This window comes from Chiloscyllium punctatum, chromosome 16, assembly GCF_047496795.1.
Source record: "Chiloscyllium punctatum isolate Juve2018m chromosome 16, sChiPun1.3, whole genome shotgun sequence".
In the NCBI taxonomy this organism is placed as follows: Eukaryota; Metazoa; Chordata; class Chondrichthyes; order Orectolobiformes; family Hemiscylliidae; genus Chiloscyllium; species Chiloscyllium punctatum.
In genome coordinates this window covers 64,797,875-64,810,883 of record NC_092754.1, presented here as the reverse complement: position 1 = coordinate 64,810,883, position 13,009 = coordinate 64,797,875, and the positions used below count along the sequence as shown (strand labels likewise).

At 41.2% G+C, this 13,009-nt stretch overlaps 1 gene segment (V, D, J or C); it reads left to right on the top strand.

The window, feature by feature from the left end:
- Positions 1-1,105: 1,105 nt before the first annotated feature.
- Positions 1,106-12,298, top strand: LOC140486830 (Ig heavy chain C region, membrane-bound form-like). The segment is given in 6 exon segments: positions 1,106-1,325; positions 4,404-4,715; positions 7,375-7,683; positions 8,139-8,423; positions 10,583-10,710; positions 12,290-12,298. Coding segments are annotated over 6 exon segments (1,263 nt in total).
- Positions 12,299-13,009: the final 711 nt, after the last annotated feature.

Genomic DNA, 13,009 nt, shown 5'->3' with positions numbered 1-13,009 from the left:
CAGATGTCAGAGGTAGTTTCTTTACTCATTGAGTAGTAAAGGAATGGAATGCTTTGCCTGCAACGGTAGTAGATTCGCCAAGATTAAGTCATCATTGGACAGGCTTGGATGCAGCCTGAACTGTTGTGTTCTTCCAGCACCACTAATCCAGAATCGGATTTCCAGCATCTGTAGTCATTGTTTTTACCTAGGCATACAGACGTACATGGAATAGTGTAGATGGGATGGGCTTCAGATTAGTATGACAGGGTGGCGCAACATCGAGGGCTGAAGGGCCTGTATTGCACTGTAATGTTCTATGTTCTATGATTCACTCTGATTTCTCTCCAGTGGTACTGTCAGCTGTTGGGTATTTCCAGCAGCACGGTAACAAGTGGGGCAGCACGCTGGTTCCGTGGATAGCGCTGCTGCCTCACAGTGCTAGGGACTCGGGTTCCATTCCAGCCTCGGGTGACTGTCTGTGTGGAGTCGGCACTTTCTTCCCATGTCTGTGGGTGTTTCCTCCCACAGTCCAAAGATGTGCAAGCTGGGGGAATTGCAAATGTTGTGTTCAGTGAGTGGGAGGTTAGGTGCATTAGTCAGGGTTAACTGTAGCATAATAGGGTTGGGGGATGGGTTACTTTTCAGAGGGTGTATGTGGACTTGTTGGGCCAAATGGCCTGTTTGCACACACTATAGAATTTTGATGAATCTGCATTTCCTTGGTTTGTATTTTGTGAAACTTCTCTGCTCTTCACAGCAATCCAGTGAAAGTGTCAGTTGTTGAGATCTTAAAGCAGTTACTGGGGTGGGATCAGGATGTTCTTCTTCCAAAATTATATGGCAATGGTCAAGGTCGAGGGCATGTTTATGAAGAGGGAACCAATGATCATGATCAGCAACTGGTAGGAACCAAAAATAAACTCCAGTTATGCTGTAGACTCAGCGGGAGCATACTGTCAAACGTTTACAGCTAAGGATACATTTGAGCAACTGATAAGGTCAAATTAACAGGAACTAACATGCTCAATTTGTCAATCTATTGTAGAGACACTATCTCCCCCCACGATTTATGGCCTGGTCTCCTCCTGTCAGGAGCAAAACACCGGTTCTGTGATCTTTGGCGATGGACTATTCCGCTGACGTCACCAAGGTAACCTGGAAGAAAGGTGGGGAGCTAATCACGACTGGATTGCAGATTTACCCATCAGTGAGAAACAAGAAGGGAACCTACACCCTGAGCAGTCAGTTAACCCTGCCCGGGTCAGTGGCAGATTGCCCCAGCAAAATCTACTGTGAGGAGCAACACAGCGGGTCACACAAGAGCAAAGAAATGCCATGTCCAGGTATGTGTTGTGGGAACTGAGATAAACAGAGCATTTGGGATTAATATGAACAAGGCATTATTTATAACCGTTTTCGCAGAATCACCTTATACAGCACAGGAAAAAGGCCCTTTGATCCATCCAGTTCACATCTATCAATAACAGCCACCTAACTATTCCAGTCTCATGTGCCAGCACATGATTCATTGCTTTGTGTGACTTGTCCTTGCAAGGATACATCATACTTATTATGAGGGGCTCAGTCTCTACATGACTTATAGGTGCTGAGCTCCAGGCTAACACCACCCTCTGTTTGATTTTGTTTTCCACTGAGATCCACCTTCACGTTGTGCCCCTGAGGCATTGATCTCTCCATCAAGGGGAAAGGTTTCATCCAGTTTACCCTGTCTATGCCTAAAATAATTCTAGACATCATGATAATCTTCTCTCTAATTCTCCCCTGCTCCAAGGAAAACCCCTGTCTATCCAATCAAGTTTCATAACTAAAACCCTCCAACCCAGGCAAGATCCTGGCAAATCTCATCAATACTGCCTTAAGTGTAATCACATTCCTTCGATAATATGCACACAACGCTTCAGTATGGCCTAACAAGTGTTCTATTATGTTCCAGTATCATCTCCCTACTCTTCATTGTCAATGTCTAGGCTAATAAAAGCAAATATCCTCTCACCTTCTTAGCCTCTTTATCCAGACGACACAGTACCAGAGGGGATCGGTGGGTACATGCACCAAAGATCCTCAGGCCTTTCCAGGGTTCCACCATTCAAAACGACACACCTCACAGATTCTTCTGCCGAATTACATCACCTTACATTTATCCAGAATAATTTCCATTTGCAAATTGTCTTCACATACAACCAACCCTTTTATATCCTCTTGCGATCTAAAGCCATTATGCTCATGACATACCAACAAGACAGTTTTAATTTCATCTGTGAATTCACTGGTTAATTCTCCTAAATTTGAGTCTTAATCATTGGTATGTAAGAGAAATAGCAAGGAAATCAACACCAATCCCTACAGAACACCAGGAGACATAGATTTCCAGTCACGCAGACACCCGATGACTATTATCCCCTGCTCCCACCACTCAGCCAGTTCTAGATCCAATCTGTCAAATTAACTCAGATCCCATTGGCTCTGATTATTTCTATCATCTGGACATCGAGTTATCTCTCTGAAAACGACTATCAAATTCTTACACATGACTTCCTCTCAATAAAACCGTGCTGAAAATTGTTGATTTATCTTCCAAATGAAGACTAATTTCACTTCTCCATATTTTCCCTACCACTGAGAGTAGCTTGACAGACCGGTGTTTTCATTATTTATGCCTTCCTTCGTCCTGCATAACAGTGCAACGTTGGCTGATCTACACTCACTTGGCACAACTGCTGTGGCCAGACAGGAATTCTAAATTATTGTCAGCGACCCAACTATTTCATCCTTTGCATCGCTCAACTGCTTGGTATACTTTTCATCTGCCCTGGAAATATACCCATTTTTCATTCAGCAAGACAACACAGAACATCCCGTCATGTGTGCTAATTTCTGAAAACTACATCACAACACCCCTCCATGATTTCTGTCTCCACATTGTCCCTCTTACTAGTGAACACTGACACAACACATTCGTTTTGACCGCAACCTAATCCTCCGGCTCCACTCCAATAATAACACTTAATGGGCATTACTGTTTCCAGAATAATTATTTTATTATGAATGAGCCTGTAACTTTTAAAAATATTTTCCTTTATTTTGACTGCTGTTATTTTCTCATGGTCCCTTTTGCTCTTCTAATTTCTTTGTCTTTCAAACTCCCCCTTGCACGTTCTGTACTCCATACTAATTTCTATTGTTTTGAGATTTCAGTATAGACTGGAAGCCTCCCTTGTTTCTTTTTATCTCACCCTCCATGCCCTTTGGTATCCAGAGCCCGCTGCATTCTTGGTCCCACGCAGTGGCTTCCTGTGAAATGTCCTCCCTGTGATTTTTCTATCTCTTTCTTAAATGTGTCACACTGCTCTGACTCAGATTTACCAATAAGTGTCAGCTTCGAGTCTACTCTGGTCAAGTCATTACCTGATCTTACTAAAATTGTCCTTCCCCTTTTCAGAACTTTGGCCCAATTTCTATTCCTTTGCTGTACAATCTGAAATCCAACTGATTTACGATCACTGTCTGCAAAGTGCTCCACCATTGATGGTTTACCCACTGGGTCGACTTCATTCCCTAAAGTTAAGTCCAGATTCACCCCTCTCTTGCACGGTCTGGATTAAAATTCTCAGTATTAAACACATACTTTGTTAAAATATTCTCCTGGCGGCATTTTCAGAATTCTGCTCCCTCTAAATTTTTGACAAAATGAATATCCAACCCTATGCTGAGGAAGTTAAAAACCTCTTTTCTCATTCCCCTATTTAATTTACATGTCTCTGAAATTTGCCCATGTATTTGTAGTTGGTCTTTTGGACCTATATTAAGGTCTATCGTGCTGTCCCTGAAGTTATGTTTGCTGTATTTTGGTTTTGAAGTACTGTCCATTTGCCTTTGTTCGAGGAGGTATCCATGATTTCATTTCTCTTTACAGCTTAAAATACTCTTGTCAGAATTGCGACAGAAGCAACATTCTGTACCACACACCCCTGCCCCCATTCTTTTCTATCTTTCCTTGTCTCGCCTGAAGGCACTAAATCCTGGAATATTGAATAGCCCACTCCTGCCCGCCTCTCAATATGTCTCCGTGATAGCAATCGCATCATTTCCTCATTTATGCTGGTAATTCATCTGCCTTGTTCATCAGACTCTGTCATTAAAACGAATACCATCCAACGTTGTTATCTCCCTTCTGGTGTTACCGGCCTATAGTTTCTATGCCTCCTTGACTCCCTTGCTGTGTCCTATAATTTTAGCCTTTCATATTGTCCTGCTGATCTTTCTGTGTGGATCCCAGCTTCTCCAGCACTCTGCACAATTATGATTCTTGTATCCATAACCACAAGAAACCTTGATATATGAGAACTGATTGTATTTGTTATGAAATTCGTTGGATAATGTATGCGATGTGCTTCCTAAAGGTCCAGATATTCTCCCACCAAATCTTTTCCTAACTGTGAGCTCCAGTGAAGAAATCGCAAGCAGCAAGTTTGCAACTGTCGTCTGTTCAATCATCGATTTCCATCCGAAGTCAATCTCCGTGAGTTGGTTGAAAAAAGGCCGACCCTTGGATTCTGGCTTCTTCACGTCTCCCGTGTGTGAGGCAAACGGGAACTTCTCGGTGACGAGTCGGCTGATTGTCCCTTATGGTGAATGGTTCAACAGCGCAGTCTATTCCTGCCAGGTCACTCTTGGAGACAACACTCAAAGTAAAAACATCACCGCACTCCAGGGTAAGAGACACATACTGAGAGAGCTACAAATCATTCTGAACTCTGATGTGAATCAAACACACTAATTTTTCAGACATAGTAAACAGCATGGTACAGCTTCTCGTTTCCCAACATGCCACATATCTCATTTCAGTTTGAGTGTTACATTAGCATTGCTCATAATTAAACATTTTGGCAAGTCAGAAAAGCATGTTTCCTCTCTGTTGAAGATAGATATATAGACTGTGAGCTTTGTTAAATAGTTTGTTGCCTGACCATGCTGAGAGAGGCATTCAGAGTGCTGAATCCTTGCCTGGTGGCCGCTTCAAGGATAAGTTTGGGGTGGAGGGGGTATATTGGAGAGATATTTGACTGAAACATAGAAAATACTGAGAGACTGAGGTCGAGTGAATGTGGAATAGATGTTTTGACTGGTAGGTATGACTAGGACCTGAAGAGGGGGGTGATAAACCGCCCCGTGTTTACCGTGGAGCAAGGCCCACATCGGGAGAGCCAGCAGTATCCATTTTAAAGCAAACAGTATTCATTCTAAAACAGCAGCTGCCAGCCCGACCACATGATCGGGAGAAGGGGCCCAAAGACAGATCCGAATACACACCGGACCAGACACGAGTCAGGACTCCAGACAATGGTCATGACTCACAGATCGAAACCTACCTTATAATCTCGTCAAGGTTCCAACTGACACACCCATAACCTGATCATGCAAAACAGTCCTACACCAAAGGCAAACACCAAACGAATAGGATGAATCTAACAGACACTTTGGAAGTAACAAAGGGGGGTGCTCTCCTCTAGCCCTCACGGAGAGACAAGCAGATAGCACCCGGACCCATTCACGTAAAGATAAACAGCACACCTTTTGTGTATGCTGCCGACTCTCTGAGGATGGCAGGAAGCTTGACATTCACACATACTCCAGCCATGATTGCCACCATTCACACTCATTCATACCCAATCTCCTACATCCTGACTCATGAAGTATATAACTTGTAACAGCGCGCGTGGAACGAGAGAGCGATCAAGATTTGGACCTCGGTTGGTCTCCGCCGGCGTTAAACACTTTAATAAATTACCGATTGTCGAACCGCACTCTGGGCTCGGACTGAGATCATTTCATCCGCGCTATCAGACCCAAGAGCACAGTCTCAGGGTCAAAGGGGCACCGTTTAGAACTGAGATGGGGAGGAATTTCTTCAGCCTGATTGTGATGAGGCTGTGGAACTTGTTGCTGCAGAGGGCTGTGGAGGCCAGGCCATTGTGTGTATCAAGCCAGAGATAGATCGGCTCTTGTTTAATATGGGGAGAAGACAGTAGAATGGCTTTAGCCCGAAACATCGATTTTCCTGCTCGTTGGATGCTGCCAGACCTGCTGTGCTTTTCCAGCATCATTCTGATCCAAACTCTGGATTGGCCGTACAGCCTTATTCTGATCCTCTATCTGATGATGTTGTGGTCTCAAAATGACGTGGTTAAAATATGCAGTGACCCTTACTTGAAAATAAATCAAAATGCGTTAAATGCTTCATTCCCTGTTCAGGAATGACCCGTTGACCTTGGATACTGTACGACATTGATTTTTATCTGGTACTGAGCTCTTTAACTTCATTTATGGGATCAGACCACAGACCAAGGGGGTATCATATTTGATGAACTGGTATAAACGTGATCTCAGTGAGCTTCTTTAAGATGCTCTCTGTAATTATTGGATGAGGCAGGAGAATAAATTCTGGTAAGAATGCTACAATAGGGATGAATGAACTAGGAACTCGAGACAGGCTGATTTAGCCTGGTTTGGGGTGGCGATGTTTAAACAGGGAGTAGTGGATGTCTATGAAATTAGTGCACATTTCCATCGCGTTTGTAGATTAATTTAAGACGCTTTTGTTTGTTTTTTTCTCCCCTGCTATATGAAGGAATTAAAAAATGCACCTTAGTAAATAAAGTGAAAGTACAGACCAGTCATGAACTAACTGAATGGAGGGAAAGAATTAAGGAGATTCGTGTCCTTCTCGATATCCAATGTCTTGTTTTCAGATCTACTCCAAACACAGCTCACGAGGAACAATGACATAAATTAGAGAATGACATCACACTAATAACGCAAAGTATTTTTGATCAGTAAATATAATGAACAGAATTTCCATGGCTGTTCACCGTTCCTGTAACACTTTAGAACTCTGCAAAGAGAATAATTATTATTTATTATAATTTGCCTAAAATTTAGGATGTTGATTTGGCAGTCAGCGTGACCAGCAGCACTTGCACCTAAGGGTTATGAACATGGAAATGAACTCATTATATTTGAGATTACTCTTGTCACAAGTATCAATAGATGGTCTTAAGTGAGAGACAAACTCTGAAAGAAAGGTAATTCCATGGGTTACATGATGGTATCTTCGATGATTTTACCTTTTTTCACAGGTTTCACTTGTTACAAAGCCAGTGTTCTTTAGGAATAATTACACAGGATTTGTCCTCGGTAATCACAAATGCTTTCACAGATCAAAATACATCAACAATAGTAAGCATCGTTTCAGCAATAGTTGGAGTTGCCATTTTGAAGGTGGTGCCTTCATCCTGTGAAGAAGTAATCTGAAGATTGGCTGTTTGTATCATAAAGGGGCATTTTTCATTTACTTTGATTTTTGTTTCATAGAAGATACCGAGTGCCACCCTAACACCGTTAATATCCTCCCACCGCCAGTAGAACAAGTCTTACTGGAGGCGAAGGTGACGTTAACCTGCGTTGTGTCCAATCTTCCTTCTGGAGTCAACGTGACCTGGAAACAAGAAAAGAAGCCTCTGAAATCAGAGATTGCTGACCAGCCTGGACAGAATCCCGACAGCGTGATCAGCAAATTAGACATTTCTACTGAAGCCTGGCTGAGTGGTGTTACTTTTGAATGTGTAGTGTACCATCAGAATCGACCGATTCCGCTGAGAGACTCCATCCATAAGGAGAAAGGTGAGCGGTGAGATTAAAGCACAAAGGATCCCATGTGTAATCCAGATCCAGTTACATCAATGTCAGGCTTTGATTGGTAATGAATAAACACCGTTGGGAGCATTAATGATGCATCTGAAGGCAGGATAGCTAGGTAGCTGATTAAAAAAAGATGGACCAAAGGATATTGTATTCTGATTAAGTCAGATAAGGTGGGAAGAAGCCAGGGTTTTGACGTCACCATCACCAATGACAGTTGGACAGAATGCCCTTGTTGTGGGCTGGAAAAATGGAGGCAACTTTCATCTTAAACTTTACTTTTTTTTACTGAACAGAATGTGTACCGTACTTCTCCTTTAGAAAATGGAAGTGAATAAATCCCAAATTAAACATGGTGTACTTTAATATTTAGTGAAATTGTGAAATTGGTTCAGGATTTTTTTGGTTGATTTATATTTGTCTCAAATATTCTGCAGTGATTAATCCGCTGGAGCCGTCAGAATCGGTCCTCCTGCCACCAACAGAAGAAATCTCCGCTCAGAGGTTTCTCTCCCTCACCTGTTTAGTGAGAGGTTTCTCCCCCCAAGAGATCTTCGTCAAGTGGACAAACAATGACAAGCCGGTGAATCCCAGTAACTACAAGAACACCGAGGTGATGGCGGAGAGCGACCACACCTCCTACTTCATGTACAGCCTCTTATCCATTACAGCGGAGGACAGAATGTATTTTCACTTTCACACCAAAGAGAATCGACAGATAGGTTGGCGTGGAGCAGAGGGGAGGGGAACTGCTCCCTGTGCAGAGTTTTCATGGTAGATGTCCTCTGTAATGTAACCCAGTTACTAACAGGAACAGTCAGCTTCTTGCTTACTGTCCAAAGATTTAACATTTCCTTGCAAAATATACCTTTGAAGCATGTTGGACACGCTTGGCTCTGTTAACAAATGATTAACATTGATTCCCATAATCCATAACTGGTTTTTGCATGGTCCCGGTTTGAATTCCATAGTTTTGTGTCAGTTTTCTGGAGCACATGGGATCAATTCTGGTATTCGAATACCTGATATCATTTTGTTTCACATGCAGAACACAAGTAGACATTTTCTAATAAACATATTCAGAAATGTTATCAGTGGGGATTTGAACTCACGCCTTTTCTCTCAGAGACAGAAATTCTATCACTGCAACAGAAGAGTTGCTCATAAAACGCTTATCTCTCCACGATGATGGGAATGTTTCCTACAACACCAAGGTCAAATCTAATTATGGGCAATCCATTAAAATTTGAACAATAAATTAGAATATTAAAAATTGCAGTCTGGTATAAGAACAGATACAGAGAGATGATCGCAAATACACACGTAATGACACATATACGGGTTCTCACTTAAAGACACATATTTATGTGCACACTCAAATGTGCATATAGATAAGATGTCACACACGCATACTCGCACAGAGCCACACATGCAAGTGGCACTTGAACACTCACCTAAGCTCATTCAAAAACTCACATACACCGAAAGAAAATCATTTGCACAAATGAACAGCGATACTCACACAAAACAATGAGAAACATAGACACATGGTAACACACAAATGGGCATGAATACATAAACGTTCATACAGCACAATGCGTACAGACAACACGCATGAACACACAGTTACAAATTTTGAAATATGTCCTCCCACATGTCATCTCACACAGGCACGTAAATGCACAGAGATAAATATTAATATCATTATTTTCCCATTTTCAGAATCACAAACGTACGATGACAGAGGCAGCTTAATTAGTTATTTTTAAACCACATTGATCAGCATATATACTATATCACACGTACACACAAATTCAGAGTCGCACATGCAGACACACAAGTGCATAGATAAACAAATAGAGGGGTGTTTATTAAATAAGGATAATGGGCACAAGCATCAGCAAGCATCCACAAACAATAACACAAACAAGCTTATCAGGAGATGGTTTGGGAAAGATTGCCACACAAGCAAACATCGTCATATAAATATAAACATCCATCAAAACATAACATTGCACGCTAACATTTATTAAGCATAAACATGAAAATAACCTAGTTTAGGTAGGATCTGAAACAGACACATAAGCACACATTTTAGATAGCACTAATGAAAAGTGAACACTCACAAAGACATTACAAGATAAGCATAGGCAGCAACGAAGTGGCATATTAGCCTGATGATGCTTACACAATGTGAAAAGACCAAAATTAACGTACACAAACACATGAGCACACCAGCAGTAAAGGAACAGGAATATGTTTATTCACGCACAGACTCCAACATGGGCAGAGACTCTCATAACCACATACACAAACATTAAAGGAAAACCAAACACAGCAAGCAGTAGATCAAATAAATTAAGGGACACGTACAAAAACTTATTCCTAAATATACAGACCCTACAAACAAAAATATGAAGCAATGTCCTAACTGTGGTGTCACTTATATTCATGATTAGCCAAGCAATTGGTCACCAATACATAAAGCTGAGAATCACATTTGAACTTTTATTCAGTGATGGCCACAATTTTCAACTAAAGTGCGGTCACAGCCTATATTTACAATATAATGATATAATTAAAATAATCATTCGTAATAAGCACTCCTCAAATAATAATATCCTTAAATAATAGATTCAAAGAACAATAATTTAAAACGTTCTGACATGGACAATGAAGAAAGAACATGTGCGGTTAGTTATTTTTAATTTCTTGCTGAGAGTCAATAATGCACTAATAGATACAAATAAGAGTCACACTTGAGAAATACCTGACTGCTTTATAAAGATGTAATGGTCTCTAATTACATGACTTGGATGCAGATAGATCGATCTGGATCAATAAACAATCTAAATGCGTTCTCTCGGTTTTATATTCATAGATTCAATAGATCACACTTGGATTGAAGACTATGAGGATGATAACAGCAACATCTGGACAACTGCTTCCACGTTCATCACCTTGTTCTTCCTGAGTATTTTCTACAGCGCTGCCGTCACTCTGGTGAAGGTGAGAATAATCACATCTTTCTCACGCCAAGCAGCCCAATATGTTTCGTGAAATCTCTAAATGTGCCATTGAATAAACATTAAATCTGAATGCCCCTGATCATAAATATCTGCATTATTGCTTTATTTCTCTTTTCCAGGTTAAGTGATTGAAGTGTGGACCCCCTTGATTTTCCTGATATGCTTAACAAGGTCTCTGAATTTCCAATCTACAATATGTCCTGTTGCTGACTCTAACAACGAGATTACTTCAGTTTATCAGCGTGTAACTGAGACAATTATTGATGGATTTTCGTTTTTACTTTAATATCTTTGAGATGGTTGTGGTTGGAAGAATTTGTAGCTTCCCAGTTGTTTGAAGCCCCATTTGTTTTGTTTTTATTTGTTCTTTACTCAGAATCGTTGCCTACCCTCTCTGATGAGCCTTTGTATTCCCTTTCTTGTGACTTACTGATGTACAGAAAATTCCCAGCTCACAGTGCATGTGTTATCATCTCAATGTGGCATCCAGCCAGAATATTCACTTCTGTTAGCTTTTACATCAACTTTTTGGATAAAAATGCTATCTGAAATGGTTAATAAATCTCGAATGAATATGCAGTAACCTTGAGTTTGCTTAATTCTTTCTTCAAGGCCAGTCAGTAATAATACATTTTCCTACATCCTACTCCTTTCCCAGTCAAATACTTTCACTTGTTCTGTTTGGTTGTGTTTCATTCCAGTCATTTAGTTTAATGCTGCGCTACCATGCAGCCCACTAATGTAACTGCATTTATCACACGATATGCCCGATGGAACACTCCAGAGGCAGAATGATGAGAGAACATTACCTCTTATGCAAAAAGGGTCACAGTCTAGGGTCACCAAATGATACAAATTAGGAGCTTTGCTCCACCAGAAGCCTATAAAAGGCAGGCAAAGGAGTTTGAAAGTTTACTCTACACCGTCTAAACTAAATGTACTCCCAATGTCGGGACAGGCTGGGTTAGTAATGCAGAAATCGCCATCTAGAGCGCCGGACAAAACATTCATCAGCCAAAAATGTCAACGTTCAGTCAGGTATTCAGACACAACACGTGCACAATCCAAGGGCGGATTCTCAGAACTGGAGTTTTTCTCACACATCAATCTCAGCGAGCACAACTCCTGGGATCTATTTGACACACCACACCTGTCAAATCCCAGGGAATGAGACTGAGATCTTTCTGAGACAGGGATATTACAGAATAGCAACCCTCAAAAATAATAAATCAGAGGTCGATGTTGATCAGGCAGAGCTCATGAGTTCTTGAAAGATTCAGCCATTGGGATCTGTATGACGCAAGACGGAATTGAGAACCAATCATAGCAACTGTTCACAGAGTCTGGAAACTATCAGCAGAGGAGAACAGTCCCAATTTCTCAGAGTTGGTGAGGTGTATCATCCTGGGAATAGTGTTGTGAATCTGTCACGCACCCAATCTCATAACTTCGAATTTTTTCAAAAACGTGGCACCTGAAACTAGATGCAATATTCCAAGTGAGACAAGGGACTGTTTTATTTCAGTTTAATATAATTGCTTTGTGTTTGTTCTCTACAGCGTTATTGATGAAGTAGGGATTATTTGCTCTTCTGTCCATGTACCATGTTACATTCCCTGATTTGTGCACATACACACGGGGGATCCTCTGCTCCTTCACCCCTTTGGGTTTACACCCTTACTATTGTATGTTCCCGAGTTCATCACAAAACAAAGAAGCACGTTGCACCTCCCTGAGACTGAGATCTATCTCTCATACCGATATTAATGAATAACAATGCTCAAAAATTATCAATCACAGGTTGATTTCGATCAGGGAAGGCAGAGATTAGAAGTTCTGGAAACCCTCTGCTTTCCATGTCCTGTCCCACAACCCCTCTGTCAAACTTGATGCTCTTAGCCGTTCTTCCAATATCCTAACCTTAACTTGCAATTAATATTTTTCTGTAATTTAGCATTATATACCAAAGCACAGGGTGAAACAACAAGGACCCCAAACACTGAACTCTGAGAACGTACACAATAAGGTAACCTACATTCTGAAACGGCAATCACCCGTTAACAAATGGTTGACAAGTACAAAACAGCGGCTGAGATTAACTTGAACTCATCAAAATAAAAGGAAAGTCCTCTGGAGGTACAGCGGTGTAGGCAAGACCTGGGCAGACAGAATAGAGATCGCTTTTTAAAATTCTTGTTTATATCCAGAATTTTCATTCCACACAATGTAACCTTTTATTTCCCATCATCCAAGTCTCCCATAGTATCTTTATTTTCAGC